At 35.4% G+C, this 21,129-nt stretch overlaps 1 protein-coding gene across 9 annotated transcripts in view; it reads right to left on the bottom strand.

The window, feature by feature from the left end:
• Positions 1–20,107, bottom strand: part of CEP170 (centrosomal protein 170) — a 71,861-nt gene extending 51,754 nt beyond the window's left edge. For all 9 annotated transcript variants that reach the window (XM_031060240.1, XM_031060231.1, XM_031060233.1 and 6 more), the window contains exons 1-6: positions 19,967–20,107; positions 14,988–15,077; positions 11,079–11,157; positions 10,449–10,507; positions 10,167–10,332; positions 7,380–7,514 (exon numbers count right to left, since the gene is read on the bottom strand). In XM_031060240.1, the coding sequence (XP_030916100.1) occupies positions 7,380–7,514; positions 10,167–10,332; positions 10,449–10,507; positions 11,079–11,157; positions 14,988–15,077; positions 19,967–20,071 (634 nt within the window). In that variant the 5' untranslated portion in view covers positions 20,072–20,107. The remainder of the gene's footprint in view (positions 1–7,379; positions 7,515–10,166; positions 10,333–10,448; positions 10,508–11,078; positions 11,158–14,987; positions 15,078–19,966) is intronic.
• Positions 20,108–21,129: the final 1,022 nt, after the last annotated feature.

Below are 21,129 nucleotides of genomic sequence, written 5' to 3' on the forward strand. Positions count from 1 at the left end.
AGGCTAAAGCTTCCTGTGGTTGCAGCAAAGGTCACCAACATGCCTTCAAGAAAATAAACCTTCTGATTGCATTTTATCAAGTACTAAGCCAAAATACCTGGTGCAGAGATTTGCTAAAACAGAAGCTTGAGACCTTAGCAGCAACAGCAACTTAGATTCCAGCAAAAGAATTCTGAATAGTTCCAAAGCAATTTATCACAGAGCACATTAACATGTTTAAGATATCATTTCAGTTGCCAAGTAAAGAATTAAGACTGCAACTAATTGATTTTAGGTACTGAGAAAAGCAACCCTACATCAGATGAGGAAGTTAGTATTTGTGTATGAAACTATTATGCAGTAAGATAGCAATAGAACCATTTATACTGAAGTCAGGAATTTAAAGCGGTAAAGGGTAGAGGATGGAATAATGCACCTGTGCTGCTCCTCACCAGCACGTTTCTTGTGAGCATTTATGAAAAGGTTAAAAATTAAAAAAAAAAAAAAGGTAGTGTGATACAGAGAAATAAATTAAGGGAAAGAATAATACATGGAAAAGCAAAACAAAAAGGTGTTATTGAATGAAAACATGTTATTGCTATGCTTGGATATCCATTGGATAAAACTACTCCAATGCAGGTAACAAAGCAGTTTAAAAATTTTTTTCCACCCCAGTAGCTGTTACAAACACAAAACATGTTCAGAATTCATACAGGTTTTTCTATTGTGCTGTTGGATTCCAAGAATCCCCGAGCTAATGCTTTTCATTGCACTATCAGCTACCTTATGTTTTCAGGTACTACAACAGCACCTCAGTTCTCCCCTCCCTGGGAAACAGAATGCCTTTTTAATACCATTCCTGAAAACACTTATCCCAGCAGACACACAATACAGAATGAATCTGTTTCACTGATGCAAAGGTTATCAAAAATCATCTCTATTTATAAAGAAAATGTACAGAAATAAACAAAAGTCACACTTTGCAGGTCCTAGACTTTAGGTAAACTACCATCACTCTCAATTTGTTTCATGTAGCTAACATGCTGCAAAGGACCAAGCTCTGGCAGGATCAAATCTAGAGCTTGGATCCTTACAATATGAAACATGATCACCAAAAAGGAGAGTGATCCACCCCACAGACAATTCATAGACAACTTTTTTCCCCCACGTGGTTCTGCTCAGAACTTCAATACAACAACATCATGCAATTCCTGTAGCCAATAATTAAGATATAGTGTTCAACACTCGTTCAAAGAAGATAACTGGCTAATACTCTGTTTTGAGAAATATTTTGAATTTTGGACAAGGCAGAAGCATTCTGCTGGTCACACAAGACACAGTATTTTTCAGCAATTATGAAATACCTGGTTTATTACCATCTTTTGAAAATAATAAGACTGTAGGCAAATTGCATCAGATGTACAGCAATGAGAGGATCTCTCACACTGGTTTGCCAGCATTGATGAAGGACTTCATAAAAAAATTTGTGTGTAATTTGTCTGCACAAAATTTAACATTTCAAGTGAACTGTTTATACTACAATAATATGCACAGTATTTGATTCCAACATTTTTGATTAAACAGATGCTAGTATATATTTTGAATCTAAATTAAGACAGAGTTTAATTAAAAGAAGTGAGAAACTGAACTACAACTAAATAGTAAATTTTACTAAACTAGAAAAATTTTTAACAATTATATAAATAAAAATATCTGAAGTATAAGTTAATTTTAGTTACACACAAATCCTAATTTCAGTCAGATGTATTTTTTAGAACACAGAAGTGTTCTAAAAACACAGTTTAAAACTACAGAAGTACTTTTTAGTACACAGAAGTGCATTTTTAGGAAAGTTAAATGCATCAGTATTGATTAGAATAAGAAATAGAAAATCATGAAGCAAAAAATTAATAGAGATCCTGATCTGAACCACCCTTCAATCTTTGTCTCGCAGACTCAAAATGCAAGTCCTTACAACTTTCTATACATTACAAAGAGTGATCTACAAAACAGCCTTACCTGTGGAATCCTACTATAAAAAGTCATCTGCCAAGATGAAGGAAATTATACATCAAACTAAATACAGACACCTTTAAGAGAAAATCTTCAAGCAAATACTGAAGATAGTGATTGTCACTGCTCTATAATTTTTAAACCAGAGCAAGCATAGTATATTTATGGCAAGAAAGGCAATTGCAAGTGAGTTTTGGGAAACTGAAGAGGTGGGTAGGTTGTGAACATCAATCTCTTCAGGGACTGAAGGGATTTCATAACTGGCAAGACTAAAGGGAAAGGGGCAAAAAAAGTAGCAGGATTATCTGTAGAAAGGGAGCTCTCACTCTTCAAAGACCCTGAGTGACAACAGACAACTGAGCAACTGTTTTTACAAGGCAAGCAAGGAAGCAATAATTGGTGGCTGCCACCCAGGTGTAGTGATACTATTATTGAAACAAATCTAGGAGAGGCTAGGAGGGAAACTATGGAAAATTTAGGAAACCACAGGCTTAACGAAAGGGACATTCAGAGAGATCCTTTACTAGGGTACATGTCTTGTGAGGAATGACTGGGGGAGTTGGGTTTGCTCAGTCTGGATGAGAAGAAGCTCAGGTGACTACAGGCTGACTACAGGCTCCTTCCACAACCACCTGGAAGGAGCCTGTAGTGAGGTGGGGCTGGTTTCTTAACAGTGCCTGCAGTGGGAGGACCGGAGGAAATGGCCTTAAAATGAGACAAAGCAGATTCAGATAAGACACTAGAAAAAAACTTTTTCACTGCCAGGGTGGTCAGGCATTGGAATAGATTGCCGAGCGATATGGTGGAGTCACCATCCCTGGAGGCATGCAAGAGGCATCTGGATGTGGCACTGGGTGATGGTTTAGGGGTGACAGTGCTGGGTGGATGGTTCAACTGGATGATCTTGAAGGTATCTTCCAACCTCAGTGATTTCTATTCTATTCTATTCTATTCTATTCTATTCTATTCTATTCTATTCTATTCTATTCCATTCCATTCCATTCCATTCCATTCCATTCCATTCCATTCTGATATGACCATCAGAAATGCAACATTCACTCTGAGACATGAGCAGAATCAACTACACTTTCTAGGACTTTCTGGGTTTTTAAAAGTCTTATTTCTCAAGTTACACTCACAAGTAGTCAGAATTTTAACATTTTGCTACCTGGACAAGAAAAATCATAGGTGTCGGTGCTATTCAGATGTGCAAAAAACTGCCTCTGTATATTAATATAGCATCATCTGCAATGACAGGAAATCTCAGAAAATATTTTGCACAATCTTCATATCTTTAGTAATTCTTTCTTCTTTCTGCCTTAAAAATACAATTTTAAGAATGAAACTTGAAAAAGAAAATTATCTGGAATTTACAAAGCACTTCCTGTAAAAAAGTTCTGTAAACCTGAACCAATATATTTATTTGCAGTAGGATATAAGAAACAGCCAAGATATCATATTTACACAATACCCCCAAATGTTTTTAATGTTAGCTTTCTATTTGGCACTGTGCAATGGTATGTGTAGCAAAAGAAGCTGAATTTAGCATTTTCAAATACTAAATACAGACATTAACTAAATTAATAGAATTTCGGGTTTTTTCCTTCCTTTTTCTCTTCATATTCCTACTTTTTAGTTCCTACTTACATTTTTGTTTTTGGAGGTTTTTGCTTTGCAGCTGAAGTAAACTTTTTATTTTTTAGTTAGAGACAAGATTTCAATAAATACATATGATTCACCTAGTACTGAATATGGAGATTTTTCTTTTAATGCTTTTATAACCAGTCTTATGAAAAAAAAATCAGAATTGCTCTTTCAAAATAGAAATATAAACCAGCACTGTATATAAATCCCCATCTCTCATAATAAATCATTTAACTACATGCTTTAAAGGAGTTTAAGTGAAAAAAAGGACAAAACTAATCTTACTTAATATACTGCTGTGATGGGTCTTTAGAGCTCTGTAAGCTCTCCATGACATACTATGCACATTTTTGCTACAGCTTTGCAAAGCAAGCCTTATATGCAGCACTTGCACATATTTAATGACAAAACTCATCAAAATTCTAGAACAAACTTCTAGGAACTTAACTGCTAATACTGCTGGTTAAGCATCAAAGGTTGCAATGTGTGTAAGCTCCTACACACACTGACTACACTGGAATTTCTCAAATAATTGTCAGCCTCCTTTACCTGAAAATGACACTGTTTCATAAGTGCAAGGAATGTTTAATCTGACATATTCTCATGCAGTGCTGGAATTAAAACTCATGCCAAGTGGAAAGAATCACTTCAGATTCCTGAAGTCTTCTTAAAAAGTTATTTCTGTCTTTTCTTAGATTTCTGGTAAAGGCATTACTGACATAAAATTCTACAACTACAAGTAAGATCAGCAGAAAATGCAGTTTTCATTATCCCAGGAAGTGAGAGTGTAACATATAGCAGTAATAATAATTACACACCCAATAAACCTGCCAATAACATGGACATTTAACAGCTGCAGCATAAAGTCGTGCCAGAGGTGTACACATAACTGCTCATTTTAATACAGACTAGTAGATCTATGGATCATTGCATCAGAGCATTACACATGTCTGAAAAATATAGAAAGGATTTTTCTTTTCAAAGTTTTCCGGGCTATTCTGTTCTGTTTCTAAATAACTTTCATTAGCGAATTTCTGTTGTGATAGAAATACAGGAACATTGAAATAATCTTATTAACTTGAGACTGTAAAGAATAATTGTCTATAGTTGGCTTAACAGAAATAAATCTCCCACTTCAATCTCCTCATTAAACCTTACCCCATCTCTTAGAATTCAAGTCTTCTTTTCTATTCAAAAAATAATCATGAAATAAATCATTAAAGCATGACACAGATTTTTAATAGGATTACTTTGTTAAAATGTTATCTGACTTATTGATTTGGTTTAAGAATTCACCTGTAATGTACTTACTTTTAGGCAGTTTATATTAAAAAGCATGTCCAAGATCAGTGTTTTAAACATTTAATACAATTTAACGCATGAAAGAATAATTAGCTGCACCAATCTTGAATATTTTTTAATAGTTTGCTTATATTTTAAAAATATCCAAGCATGAAAATTTTCTGAAGTTTCCAATTTTCTTTCATACAAGTGTCTCTTTATATTGATTTCCTAAAATTATATTCATCTATATTATAAAGCCTAAATGTTTGAAGAAAATACATAATAAGTCGTTGAAAAGAAGTTCAACTTTTCATAGAACATAACTGCAGGCCAAAGCAACCCAAAAATCGTATGCTTTTATAATTGCATGAAAACATTCAGAAAGTCTTTTGCACACTGCTACACAGACACAGTGTTCTGAGACTGTAGAAGTGCCCACAGAAGCAAATGTCAACTTTTATATGCTTTGTCTTCTCAGACTGTCTGCCAACACTACTAAAAATCATCTACAACAGTCAAAAACCAGACCAGCAGAACATACAATTCATGTCTGCTCAGAGATTAGGTGATCACAGTAAATAAATCATTTGTGTATACACAGGATTTTAATTCTACATCCTCACAAATTAAATGGTTCTGCAAAAATGTCAGGTTTTGGATTTTTCTCTGCAGTGCCTTCCTTTCACATAGACTTTTGTTTAGTATCTGCTTTTTCAAACTGAATTCCATTCCTGCAGAATTATGAGTCTTTAAGTTTGAGGAAATAAAATCTATTCTTACACTCCTGTTAGAGCAATACTATTCATAGGACATACATTCATGGCTAAACAAAAGCAACAACACAAATTAAAGGGATTTCTAATATTTTTTTTTTAAAAAAGGACAAAATGTTGTATTTGCCAAGAAGGCTTTGGGCCCAAATTTAGTTTTTGTATAGTATATATATGGAAAACAAACAAACAAATTTAAATAATTTAGAAAAATATTTATCTATTTTCTCTATTCATCATTTACTTTATGATGACTTCACTAAGCAATTCATGTCAAAAATATCCCCATTACTGAAGTTCAGTCTAGAACAAACTTATTTTTGTCTACTACTGAAACAGATGGCATCTCCATGACTAGTTTGAGTGAAAGTTGGAATCTTATTTTTCTTGGAGCTCAGGAACTAAGATAGAAGTGCTGATTACTTGCTGAAAAATCTCTTGATAAAATGAATACAAGAGCATGTAAACTATTTGATGCAATTTGATACTTCTGAAAAAGCCATCTAAAATTATAAAAAATAAGAACAGACACATTACACTAAATAGAAGCTGGCATCTTGTGTCACCTTGTTAATGGCATGGCATTGCATCAAAAACACAGACTTCAGCATATCACTTTTCAATAATCTTATATTTAATGAGGGAAAACTAATTTAAATGTTTTTATCTGGTTTCTTTATAATAGTCCAAATCTTAACAGACTTGCTCTACTGTCTGAATGATGACAACTTTAGAATAATATGAAAGAGGTCATTAAAAAGGCCATGGTAAAAAGTTAATTTCAAAGATCTTGTCTTCACTACACTGAAGTGTTCATTTAGTTTGATTTACACATTTTTAGACTTCGCTCCAGCTCCTGCAAAATACGATTTATGTTAACCAAGGGAAGTACTATGACAGGAAAAGAGAAATTCTGACCTCAATTGAAGTACTTTAAAAAACTGCAAACTTAAAAGTGTTGGACTTTAAATGGGTGTCTAAAGTGCTAAATAAACACGGTTGAATTTTGTACTAACTTGAATAAGTTTTAAGTTACTGTCTTTATTAGAATAGCAGTCACTTTATTTATATTCCTGACGATAGATATAAAAGCCTAATTATAGGTACTGAGATTGAAGTTCTGGCAATACATACTGTGTCTAGACAAGCTAACTAATAAAAAGGTCTGTATTACAGGGGAATAAACATTACCAATTGAACTTTAGACTACACAAATCCTTACTTCAAGAACTATGACATGCAATTCCCACTAATACAGCATTATTAAATTACAGAAGAGACTGCTTCTCTAGTACAGATAACCCTATATAGCTAAAAGTCAGACACAAATGTAAAAACCACAATTTATTTCCAGAAATTATTTCAATAAAATACTCCTGTGTATATAAAATGACAGATATGGATCTGTCATTAAACTGAAAAAAAAAGACACACTGGTTCAGGTAACACTATTTGCTACACTTACTGATAGAAAATTGCGTTATATACTAGAAAACAGACACATTTTATGTGAAACTGATCTCTGTAAATGCAGTTTTTCACAAAAATATTCTTCAACTGCCTTATCTTTTAATAGGCTTTCATCTATGCAAACTGTGAAACTTCCAAACATCTGTTTAGTTCCCTATTTAAGAATATATGCAGTTCAGTAAAGAGGAAACAAACCCAAAAATAAGACAACACACTTACCTGAAGCCCCTGTCTCAGGCATTTTTTCTTCATGCTTGCTATCTGGCTTACAACCATCTTTTTCATCAGCTTCATCTTCACCCCACCAGGCTGGCTGCCCATACAAAGGTGTCCCACGAGGCATGGCAGAAATATCTATAAAGCCAGCCCAAAGCAGAGGAAATCACTTTTCTGTTTAGCTGTGATATTTAGGTTAAAATCATATGAAGAGAAAGTCATTTGCTTGGATCATTTCTCCTGGAAGCTGAAGTGAAATGGTTGCATGCATTTGCCTAAATACAAAACAAACTTGGAGGCCAGACAACTGATCTGGGTTCTAAATATAAAAGCTTACTAATGACCTGATAAAACTTCTGGCACAAATGTTTATGCAAAGGCAGACACCATCTCTAATTGTTACCCTGATATATCTGTAAATATTATTTCTTCTTTCAGTTTGAAGTCATCAAGACAGCAAAACATTCCTAGAAGCTGTTTGCTGCTATTTCTGTGAGAAGATTCTCATTCTTACCCACATTGACCTTTCAATGAAATCTGAACTCACTGCATGAAAAACTGATCAAATTTTGCAATGCTGCCAAGGTTCCAAATTGCTGACAGCTACTACAGAGAGCTGAAAGTTACCTTGTGTGTAAAACATTACTGAGCACAATCAATTTTACAGGTTGGGGTTTTTTTTAAAGGCATCAGTTAAATTATAGTACAACTAAAAGTGCTATAGCACATGGCTAAATATATTTAAATACAAAAATTCAGTAAGCAAAAAACCACTGATATATAATTGAGATTTCTAACCTGATGATAAATTGGCTGGGTTAGGTTTGATCTGATCTTTTGGAAGAATGCCTCACCCTACAGAGATTTAGCTATTCTAGTGTCATACATATGTTCTGAATGTATTTTAAAGAGTCTGTATGTAATAAAACATCGTACGTTAAAATCTACCTTAGGTGCTTGTCTGTGACTTTTCCGATTAGGAATATCAACATTTTTCAGTATTTTATACACTTGCATTCCAAAGATGATTTCATAGCCATGCCAAAGGTTTCAACATGATTTTAAGACATTAAGTACTTCCTTTTTACACAGCATTATGCCTTGGTCAATATTAATTTTTTTAAAAAAACTTGATGGTTACACAGAGAATTTGCAGATGCTCCATCTCTGAAGTGTTCCAGGACACGCTGGATGAGGCTTTGAGCAACCTGGGTCTGGTGAAAGGTGTCCCTGGCCATGGCAAGGGGGTGTAACCTAAGTGATCTAAGCTCTGTTCCAACTCAAACCATCCCATAATTCTATTCCTGTGTACTGAATTAGCAATAATGAGCAGATGTGCATTTATATAGCAACAGTAGAGAATCAATCCCCAGAAAACTTCTGAGAGTTGCACTCAAATATAAATCCCTATCCCTGTTATTTTTGGAAGAGTGAAAAGAAAAACAGAAAGTGATGATAATACCCCCCCCACTGTGCTACTTTATGTACCCTGAGCAAGATGCTGGATTAGACAACAAAACAAACAGGTTAGTTAAGTATACCACAGAATCCTGTTTGTACGGAAGAGAATTCTTTGAAGTGAGTCTCCTGGAAGAAGAGATGAAACCTAAACAAAACTGTTGAGCATTGATCAGGTTGGAAATCAGACCTAGACAGTTCCATATTAAGGAAACAACAATACCTGACCCCTTTCTCATTCTTTTGGTTATATCCACTACACTTCAGCAAGCCTCATGCTGAAGTTCATCAGAGAATCAGAGAATGGTTTGGGTTGGAAGGGACGTGCCACGGGCAGGAACATCTTTAGCCAGACCAGTTTGCTCAAAGCCTTGAATGCCTCCAGGGATGGGACATCCACAAACTCTCTGGACAACCTGTTCAAGTGGTTCACTACTCTCACAGTAAAAAATTTCTCCCTAACATCTAATCAAAATCTGTCCTCTCTCAGTTTAAAACCATCGGACCTAGCCTTTATCACTAGCTGCATGTGTAAAATACACTCTCCCTCTTTTTTTACCAGCTCCCTTTAGGTACTGAAAGGCTGCTATGAGGTCTCCCTGGAGCCTTTCCTTCCCTAGGCTGAACAACTCCATCTCACACCCTGTCTGCTCCAGCCCCCTGCTCATCTTTTTGGCTCTCCTCTGGCCTCACTCCAACAGGTCCAAACCCTTCCCATACTGGGGGCAGCACAACCCACACAAAGTTAAGACAACCACAGCAGAGCCACCATGACACATTAAATAAATAAGAATGATGGTGTAGAAACAAGCCTGAAACTACAGTATACACAAATCTTTAAACCACAATAGAACACTGAGTTATATCCTGACACATCAAACAAAGAATGCTAGGAACTGCAAAACAAACAAACAGAACTCCCGCCCATTTAAAAAGGGAAAAAACCCCAAAACAACCAAAAGAAAATTAGTGCACTTGGTAATGGTAATGGTAAAAAGTACAAACTGTTTCTGAACAAATACTATCACTTAAACTGCAAAAAAATAGCAATTTTCTGCCACAAATGCTACAAGTTTGTGATTTGGGCAAAGAGACATGCAAAAATATTACAAACGCCAATCAAATCTCTCTTTAAAAATGTTCTTAACATGTGCATGTTACTGTAAAAAAGGTAGAAATTACCTGCCAAAAGCATTATTTACATCTAAACTATGGTTAAATGTTCATATATGTGAAATTCTTACTGTCTACAAAATTTCACAATCATCCTACTGAAGCAAATTAACATCCTTTCCAAGTTTTTGTGCTTCTGCAACAAAAAATGAACCTTACCCACTGATTTTTCTTCAGATTTCAGTGCTTCTGTAGTAGTTTTGTGGTGAACTTCAGCTGTGGAGTCTGCTACCTTGGACTCTGAACTTTTGGAGCTGCTTTGTTTCGATCCTTCTGCCTCTGAAGATTTTTGGGATAACTGGAGTTGGCTTGAGAATTTTTCATGCTACATGACATTAAATAGAGAATAAAACACAAACCCTCAAGGAGTGGGAAAAAACCTCTCTATGTTATAATAACTGTACAATGAGAAAGAAACATCCAGGAACTGCACATTGTTACCTTAAGTGCTTCTTCAGGGACTCTCATCTCTCCCCTGACCACAGTAAAAAGATTAGTATGTAGGAAATGATAAGGAAAATACTGAAAAAACTCAGAATTCACAAGAGGATTTTACAGAAAAGTAACAATTGTGCAGCTTATTATGCCACTGGAATGGTGACAGCTTTCAAAATATGTCACTGTTAGGATACTGTGCACAATCATATTCATCAAAGCAAATGAAGTTATTGACTACATGTAAACAGAACATTGAGTGGATACCTTAGTGTTTTAATAATGAAAGCAATTTTTTTTCATTCAGCAGTCTGCTGAATATTTAATTGTAATCTTATCTGCTGGTATACAACTGCATATGTTACAAATATTTATATATTTGCCTCAAAGAAAAGTAGTACTTTTTAGCAACACAGAAGATACACATTATGTTCTAAATCATAATTGAAAGTTGAGGTTTCCTGCAGCGAGAGACAATGAAATGTACTTTATCAATAGTTCAGACCAAGGTAGAATATCCTAAACCCTGAGATTTTCTCTAATATAGGCAGTTTTGCAGCAATGAGAACACTTGACACAACCATACTTCTAACAAAACAAGCGCATACTGACACTGCATTTTTATGGCAAGGATATCATATCCAAATCTCAATTTATCTTCTAACTTCAGGGTGATGTATGTCTGTTCTGGAATCCTCACATCATTCACAAATGTCTGCAGAACAAATGAGGACAGAAAGAAATACCATTAAATTCCAAAACAACAAAATTAAATAATTCTGTAAGAAAGTCTTCAGCACCACAAACTTTCTACTGATGATGCACAAGGAAACTATAAGCTCAAATTGCCAGCTGTTTAACAAACCCTGCCAAAAGGAAGGTAAAACACCAGTTCATTACCAAGATGCACACTAGCTTTGAAAAATTCCTTGCACGTTTCATCTTGGTAGGAATATCATGGAAGTGTTGATTAATGTTCCCTTGAATTAGCACCTCCACTATTTTTCTTGTAGTTTGCTTTTTTCAATCCAAATTAAATGCCAGAATTGACTTATCATCATATTTGTACCGCATCTAGCATCGGATAGGAGAGTTCTGAGACAGTTTATTTCTAATCATTGTCAAAGGACTTAAGAAAACATGGACCAAGTTTGTGCATCTTAGTACCACCAAAAATCAGCGGTAAGAATTCAGTATATTGTAACACTACAGGATCATCCTACTTCTAACTTAAAACTTCTACAACATGTACCTGTTTCTAAAGAAAGAAACAGTTGAAATATGCCATTTTATAAGCACTCTGAAGTTGGAAAAACTTGAATAATTAAATAAGTCAAAAATTTAAATATTTAAATTGTTGTTTTGCTCATGAGTCTAGTATTAAATGAATTGTGGTTAGAGAGAAACAATCTCCTTCCCCAAAATAGTAAGAGGATCTTCCATTTAATTTTCTTTTTCTAAAGGAAAAGAATGTTTATTTCATTATTTTAAAAACTGTTTACCTACTTTGTAGAAAATATCTTCCATGGGAAATAAGAACAAAAGGTACAACTAGTCACTGGTTTGTAAGCATGAAACTTTCAATAAGGTTTCAGGCAAATTTATTTCACTTTAACATTTGAGAGTCCAGGGCATAAACCTCTGTGAAGACTATCATCAAGGCACTCTGAATTTCAGTGAACCTACAGAATTCAGGCCACCTTGTAGACATCTATGTCTATATGTATGCATGCATTTTTCCTCCCAGGTCAGAGTTCTGAAATTCATAAACATACACAGCATAGCCAATGTAGAGAACTCCAAAGGCTGTGTGTGACCTGTGTGTGCAGTCCACTGACAGCCTCATGCTCAGGACTGAAGTGACAGCATAAAACAACCAAGTCTTGGTTACTCTGCCGCTGGAGCTTTAAAATCTCATCACATGCTTTGGGATGCCAGACAAAGCTAGCTTGAAAAAACTAGTTACTCTGTAAATAAAGAATCCTTTACCCCTTTAAATAACTCCATTCACATGATTTCTAAAGTTTATTCTTCAAATAGTGAGAGACAACTGTCTTTAAGCCTTCATAAAGTTTGCTAAGCTTTTCAGAATCCAGTCCTGAAACATCAGTTTGCTATCCTGTAAATATTCCTGAGAAGAATGTTACTCAACAGGGCCATGGATTGTTAATACTTCTTCTGGTATGTTTTTGAGTTCACAAGTTCACACTTGAATTCTACTGATACTAGGGAAATAGTAATTACATACTAGCACCTGCACGCATTTGCTTCAGAAAAGAGAAATTCCTTCATCTTTTTTGTATGGAAAATGAAAAACAGGAGTGTCCAGAATGAGTCACAACAAACTATCAGAAATACAATTTTACTTAATGTAAAACTGATTAAAATTTACTTTTGCCTTTTTTTTTTTTCAAACCTATGTGTCCAGGATAAAGACTTCTAGATTTAGAAGTCCACGAAAAAGATTCCTGTAACCTTTTCACTGAACTGAGAGTGAATCAACCACACATATAAGAATATTCAGGCATTAGGGCATCAGGTGCAATCATAGTTCAGCTTGTGAAATTATAACACTCAGAACACTCAAAACCAAAATATTGGTATTAGCCACCTCCCCTTAAACTCTGAGTTATCATGCGTGGTTAAAGTGCATTATACCAGGAATGGAGTAATACTTTATACTAAGAGAAGTATGTATCTGTTCTCAAAAGAGATGGGACCAACAGGAGAGATGCAAAATAAATCTTTCGATGAAGGATGCAAAATAAGACAGGGTAGCAGCTGCTGAAGCACTAGAAGAGGCACTTGGCTGCTAGGGAGGTAGTTCTCCCAGTGGAAACAGCAGCTAGCCTATAAGAATTATTACCTAGTTCACCATATGGTACTAAGCCATTGTTCTGCCACACAATTAAGTATGGTGTTACAAAAATAATGTTTTTTCTGCATTAACCTGAAACCAGGTAAGCAGAGGTATGAAAGAAAAGCACAGTGGGAAAGTGACAGTAAGGAAAACACTGTGAAGACAAAGAGAAAGGACTGAACTCCTGAGATTTAATATTCCTTGTCCCAAAACAGTGTGAAGAAAGAGTTCCTTTGATGTCTCTGAGTAAACAGCTCTAAAGCAACTGAAGCTTCACCTCAAACTTGAGAATGAATTAGATCAAGTGAAGCAAATCACTGAAAGCTCTTTATCAGAGGCAAAAAAAGGAGTTGAATGAAGACCTTTTAACATATATTTCTATTCAATTCCAGTTTTGTGACAAGGCAACAAAAATCTGAATGTATGCCTACTGACTACAGGAATTACACAACTAGGGAATAAAATCAAATGTCTCAGCAAAAAAAGTCTATGTGCTCAACTTATTTTTGATCACTGCCTTGAAACAGCACACCAACTTTGAAAATATAGAGGTATATTAAATATTTAAGGACCAAAGTCCTTGTATGTCTACAAGTGTTCAAAGGATATAGCCCTTCAATGGTTTCACGTGGAGTTGAGACTGACTCTTTGGAAGGCTGAGTTAGTTACCTTAAAATACAGAAAAACTAATAGAGTCAGTGACAGAGTTTTATTTTGAAATGCACTTCAAGATCAAAAGGTAGTAACTTGAGAGTTCATCTTCTATTTATTTAAACACTTGACAAAACTATTCACTATCAGTAGCTTTCTAAGTATTATTCAAATAGACAGTCACAGATGAACTCATGATTTTATTCTGTACATATTCACAACAGAGCCAAACACTTAATGTTATAAAATAACAACCATAACTACTGCAAATACAGAGGTCATAAAGAAGTATCTAAAGGGCTACAAAATGATAACAAAGTTACTATGTTTTTAATAATTTGCTATAATATCAAAAACTTTTATCAAAAGTGATGCTTAGCTAGAATTCTGAATATGCACTTCCTAGAAAAGCCTTAGAACATAAAATGTCATCCAAACCTTTACATTTCCCATAACTTTGGATTTCTCCTGTATTAGTTTGCAATTACTTGACACAAATTATTCATAGAGATTTTTAATAAAAATGATTCTGAAAAACTAAATGCAAATACAGTATTAGTTAAATTGATTTTCATACATGGTTATTGCATAATTATTTTTTTCCACATATGTACAGTAGAAATACAGTTTAACATTGTTTTCTCTATTGTACCAGAAGAAAAAGGAATAGCATGTGAAATAAAATCCATATCATAATAGCACATTTTAGAGATTGAAATATGTCAGGGCTTTTAGATATTATAGTCAAGATTCTTTTTTTTTAATTCTGAAAAACGTAAGTGTAACACACTCCTTTCTATTGTTTTGAGCTTTTCCTATTGCCAAAGCCCTCTTATTACTGGAATTAACAGCAGCCCTTTATAAAACATGCAGTGGAAAGCCCCTGCAAAGACTACACTTTCCTTTTGAATGTTCCCCCATCTCCAGACGTGCATTAAAAAGGTACTAATGTATAATTAATAATGACTCAAAGAAATCCCAAAACAAAGATACAGAACACTATGGAGAGCTATCTATTTCTGATGTTAACTTACCCCATTCAAGCTGCCCAAATCCTTCACCAAGTGTTCATCTGTAGAGGCATCATAGTTGAGTACAGCATGTTGCTTGTCCACACTCCGTGACTAAAATATATTAAAGAAAAGAAAATAAGGTATTTGAAAACCACATGAGGTGGTTATGGCTATTTCTTAGAGCAGTGTGATTATTTTCTTTCTACATAGCACATTTATTCAAATTACGTAAAAAAGATAGTCCCACATACAAAAAGGATAATATCTAACCCAACTCCAGGTACCCATAGCAGAACCCTAAATTTAATTCAAAATAATGATTTTCTTAATGTTTCCCTAAATATGATAAGTCAGATCCAGATATACCTCATCCAAAGGTTTTACTTTTTTTTTCAGTCTAGGATCACTGATGTTTAATATAATATTATCATCTGCACTTTATTTCTTAGTCTCTCTCTCTCTCTCCCTCCCCTTCATTACATGCATCTTTCAAGACATTACTGTGATTCCGGGGTGTTGCTGTTCTCTCTCTAACTCCATTTCCTGTCACACATCTGGGATAATTACTGTAGTATACAAGCATTCCAAGTGTTTCTCCTTGATCTCAATTTCCTGAACCAATTAGCTAAAGCCTCTTCACTAAATGTCTGAGCAGTTCCTTAATTACTATTCCCATCAGTTCTGACTTTCTCAGTCCTCCCTTAAGCACTTCAGTATCCATTTCTTTTTTTCATTAATTCTTTATTTCACATCCAAACATCACCACACAGATGAGGAACAATCCTGGCTACTATTTCATCCAAGAACAGCAGCTACCTAACAACCAAGTCCCTCTTTCACCACTCACTCCTTGCCAAGTGTTTACAGCCTGAGGTGCTGATGGCAAGCAAGGGAGGTGGGGCTGGAAGTGTCTCCTTCATGCACACATATGGTCAGCACCTGGACATCTTCAAGAGCTCCCAAGAGAAAGGAGATCACAGCTCATCCTTTCCATCAGCCCACACTTGATCTTATGTTTGCTCTTAATTCTGCTAGTGCACTGTCACAACATGACTGCACAGCAGCACATTCCTTCCACCATCACAGCTCCTAATTTCAGGTTTGCATCTTCTATCCTTGCTACTCAACCCATTTTTCAGGACTGTATTGCACAGAGAATGCACATTTCTGTCTGAGACTACCATGACTTCTGGGTACCAGCATTTGTGGTCTGTCAGTTCTAGGAGTCCTGCCTTACCAAGCGCACTGGCCAGTGCAAGGCATCAGAACACACAACCAGTACTCCTAAGGAGATGTTTTCTCTTATTGTAATCCCATAGTTATCACCTCACTCCTTTTCCATTTCTTGAGACTTGCTACTATTATTTTCCTTATTTTTAATTTACTTTCTCATTCTTCCCATCCATTTAATCTTATGACTGCTTTGCTTTCTCCCCAAAGAAGTGAGATCAATGTTTTTCTGCTTATACTTACTATTTTATGTTTAGACTTTTTATTTTGCTCTGCATTTTTGAAGGGTATAATGGGAGGGGGCATGATATCCAAGTGGAGAATAAGGAAGAGACAGACAAATGAACAAGTTCCCTGCCAATATAAGCTGCACTAATATACTACATCAGTTAAGTGTTTTAATGGCAGGTGAAGACACAGCAACACGGTTCATTTTCTACTAACTTAGTAACCTCTCAAGTGAAAACAATCTCAATACAATGAAATTCACTGATGTGCATGTTCTGCTGAGCCTACAATATCAAGCACACATTACATTTTTCCACACTCAAGTGGAACCACTGCACCAAGAATTACCATATTTTTTCACCTAAGCTATTGAAAAAAATTTTTAACTTCTCACAATGTTGTTATTCAAATACATACTGTATTACTAAAAATTTATTTAATTATCTTTATGTGCTAAATCCTATTAAAAATAAGTTAAAAGAGAAAGGACATGAAAAAATCCTCAAAGCGTCATGATACTGTGTCACATCATCTGAAATGCTAAGAATGATTACTCAAGTCTGTGGTTTTTACAGAAGCATTTGAAATTCTGCAGAACTTCACAGTTCTGCTCAGGTTCAAATTACTTATATATAATTGGACTCCTTATTAGTTTCAGCTGATCTTTGCAGGTGCAAAGACAGTGCAAGTCTTTTGAATGCCTTTTTTCCTTTGGCTTTGTTATTGCAGCCTTCCATTCAAATGTAAGGGTTTTTAAAATTCCTTTTTGTAAGACTGTGGTGCCCTGGCTGGCAGCTAAAAGCCACACAGCTGCTCACTCACTCTCTGCTGCCTGCACAAGCGGGATGTGGGACAGAACAGGAAGAGCAAAAGGAAAGAACTCATGGGTCAAGTTTCAGCAGCAAAGAGGAAGAAGGAAGAAGAAGTAAAACAAATCAAGTGATGAGAAGGCAATCACTTCCCACCTAACACAAGCAGCCCAGTACCCAGACAGTCTTTGAGCAGCACCTATCTTCCCCAAAGCCCCTCCCTCAGATTGCACTGCCAAGCACAACACATTATTTGTCACAGAATATCCCTTTGGTCAGTTTGGGTCAGCTGTCCTCGTTTGTGCTCCTCCTCCACATCTTGTGCCTTCCCCCAGTCAAGCGTGTGTAGGAGGAGCAGAGTGAGAGAGAATGCCTTCAAACTGCACACACACTGTTCAGCAACAGCCAAAAGAGTGGTGTGCTATCAACAGTGTTCTGGTCCCAAATCCAAAACAGTACCATAATGGCTTCTATAAAAAAAAAACCCTACCAACTAGCCAGATCCAGTACAAAGATTTACATATGTCTGCAGAAATAAGAATCACAGAATAACTGCTGTAAAAGCCATACAAATATGAAGAGGAAAACTCCATCCTCAGTCAAAAGAAATTTGTAACTGGTGTTATTTTAGAGAGATACTCTTCAATTCAATCCAGACTACTAAGAAAATATTCAGAATACAGAATATTTTCTGCATATTGAGAAAATAAATGCATTCTTCTTTCCAAACAATTCTGATATTGTAAATAATGTAGATGTTTTTTCCTGGAGATGATTTCTCCAATAACATTCAAAAAGATTTCTAACCATAAAGGTTAAAGAAGAGGGAAATGTAGTGTTTATCCACAATCAGGCTGATGCAATGGAACAGTTAGCTAAACAGGAAGACTTTTTAAACATATTTACAAAAAAAGGCAGATCTGTATTCCCAGATGTGAACTAAACCGTGTAGAACAACAAGTGTTTACAGGTAGAGATCTGAGGTATATCAAGCATGAAACAGAGTCAAAATTCTTTTCATTAAGGCTTTTATCATATGTTTTCTGTCAAGCAATTATGAATAAAAGCATTAAATTCTGCTTTCTTTATCATGCATTGTCCACATGCTTTGCAGTAAGAGAACAACCAAGTTGTCAAGAGTGGAGAGGAAGGTCTTTCTTGCACAAAGAGTTACACACACAGAACAAGAACACATTATTAGCTTCTCTCTTGGTGGGTTCCTCCCCCTGCAGCACTGTGTGGTGTTACAGTCATGCTGGCATGTAGACCTAATACAGCAGCAGGCTAAAAAGAATATTCTTGAAATCTCCACGCCCCTTGATTTTTTTCACTAACTCTGAAGTAAATACACAACAAATAATGTTTGTAAATAACTCAAATCTATTCACAGTATTAATCAGAGGCAACTACCTTTGAAGGTCAAGCTCTGTAACACAAAAGAATAAATGTTTCACTCTAAGGACTGATCTACTATGGATGGCATAGCAGAGAAGAAAGGAGACGTTCCCTTATTTACCGACAACAGTCCTCTAAAACAAGTTACTAGTAAAATGAAAGCACTTTTGGATTATAACCTACTGGGCAGGAACTGGTGGGGTGGGGCTTTTTGGTTGCTTTTCTTTCGTTGTCGTTTTGGATGTTGGTGGATTTATCTGTGCACTTGTTTGTTTGGGTTTTTTAAATACTTCCCACATAAATTATCAAGCCATCATCCTATCTGTTTTTAAAGAGAAATTAAGAGTACTGTCAAGTGCTTTCTAATATCACCAATAAAATATCTCAATGCCTTCTGAGGCTGAGAACCAAATGCAATTTACTGGAGAGATTACATTCTGAGTAATAAATGTAGGATTACATCTCTAAGCACCTCATTTGCAAGTAAGACTCTAATTTGGCCAATAATGGCTGCATACACAACTTTTGGGAACAAAAACTCCAAAACAAAGTATTTTATTGAATGGTAGGAAGTGTTGAGAATGTTAGTTTTGAAGTTCAATCTTCTTAAGAGCTCTACACTAAACAACAAAAATGTAAGAAAAACTTCCCAAAATACTACCAACAGTCATTAAAAAAAAAAATTAGAAAAAGGCAGGTCAGAGGACTATAGCTTTAATAGTGCAAAGTGCAAGCAATATGGCTACATAACAACACAGCTACACACATCTAAGAGCTACACAGAGTCATCCTCAAAGTTGAGGAAGTTACTGAAGGATCAAGCTATTTTGACTTGTGTATTTTCAATTCTATTTAAACTCTGTCATTCAACTTCTTCAGAGACAGAGAAATACTCTTCTCTACAAATTTCATTTTCCTTTGTACAACACAATCAGGGCATGGGGATAGAATTACATCAAATCATGTGACTAAATTAGATTACAAGCTGCCGAAAAAAGAAGGCTCCTTTCAAAAGCATCCAGCTCTCTTAACATTATCACATTTTATGGAACACAGTCTACTTACTTTGCTGGTCATATTGCAAAATGTATTTCATCTTCTATCCTTGCATTCTGCATTTGATTTATATGAAGAAAATGTGATTCTCTGTACTTAAGCAGTAACTGCACGATTGACAGCAATAAATTTAAACTATTTTTTTTTCCTAAGGACACAAAAGATTCTTCAAAACAATTGCTCCCCAACATCTGGGGAATTTCTTTTTCTAAAGGAATGCATGAAGCTGGTGCATTAAGTTCATGATTTGAGCAGCTGCACATGGGAGGCTGAAGCAATTACCTGTAACATCAGCTCACAGTCATCTCTTCCAACAAAAATCATTTCTCGTGGCAGCCTATGTCGGGTGCCTCCACTGCTCACCAAAAACCAGGATGTTAAGCTCATTTTCTGCTTAGCTGATAAATCCTTGGCAAAGCTACGTCATCCTGCAGTGAGAAAGAAAGAGACAGAGAAATTCATTTTAGTTATTTTTAGCTACAGTTTCTGCTCAGCAAACACTGTGAGCAGAATACAAAAAGCCTCTGAAAATACAGCATTCTCAATAGCATGTACTGAATCCAGCAATCACAGGAAGTGAGAGGCTTCAGATTTGCATACTCTCAGGCTCTGCTCCTTGCAACTAGGCAGATTTAATTAGTAACCTTCTCCAAAAGGAACAAGCAGCTAGCTAATGCCAAAGTTGTATGTCAAGCTGTCAGAAAGCTTTTAGCATTTGACCACTGATTATCAAGATAATTGCTACAATAATGCTTCACTATCACAACCAACAAACAGTGTAGCAAACATTCACTAAATACAGCAAGTAACTTGCACGTGTGTCATTACCTTTTCCTGTGAAAAAGAACTACCTCCTCTGATTTTAAGCTCAAGTCCTTTGTACAGCAGCAAATCAAAGGAGCTTTAAATTAATGGAACTTTTGCTTCTTATTTAATCTTAGTTTTTCAGGATAAAACATCTATTGGAAATTTAATAGTGGGCATTTAGTATTGCAAACAAAGCAGAACAAAATGAACAAATTAGAACAAATTATCTGTAAGTATGAAATCCAAAAGAAGCATTCCTACAAAACTTTACCATTATTTATCAATAAAAGATCCAACACATTCCATAAAACAGAAAAGAAAACCCATAGCTATTTAAAATGTCATAAAAATTGATAAAATCTTCTACAGAAAACTTCCTCACACAATATGATTTGCTTGAAACTGAACAAAAATATGGTTAAATTTCTCTTCAGAGCAATTCAATGGCTAACAGTTGAAAAAAGCTTTAAGAGTATTCCAAATCTCCCCTAAAGAAAATGCAAGCCAAAGCAATTATTTCATTCATTCATAACCACACTGTATTCATTGAAAGGGAAGCTAAAGAAAATCAAAAGCAAGCAGCCAGCTTTTCTCTCAGTACCAAATAGCTGCCATTTCTCTTCTATTTATATGTCAAT

Source organism: Geospiza fortis, unplaced genomic scaffold (genome assembly GCF_000277835.1).
Source record: "Geospiza fortis unplaced genomic scaffold, GeoFor_1.0 scaffold41, whole genome shotgun sequence".
NCBI classification, from domain to species: domain Eukaryota; kingdom Metazoa; phylum Chordata; class Aves; order Passeriformes; family Thraupidae; genus Geospiza; species Geospiza fortis.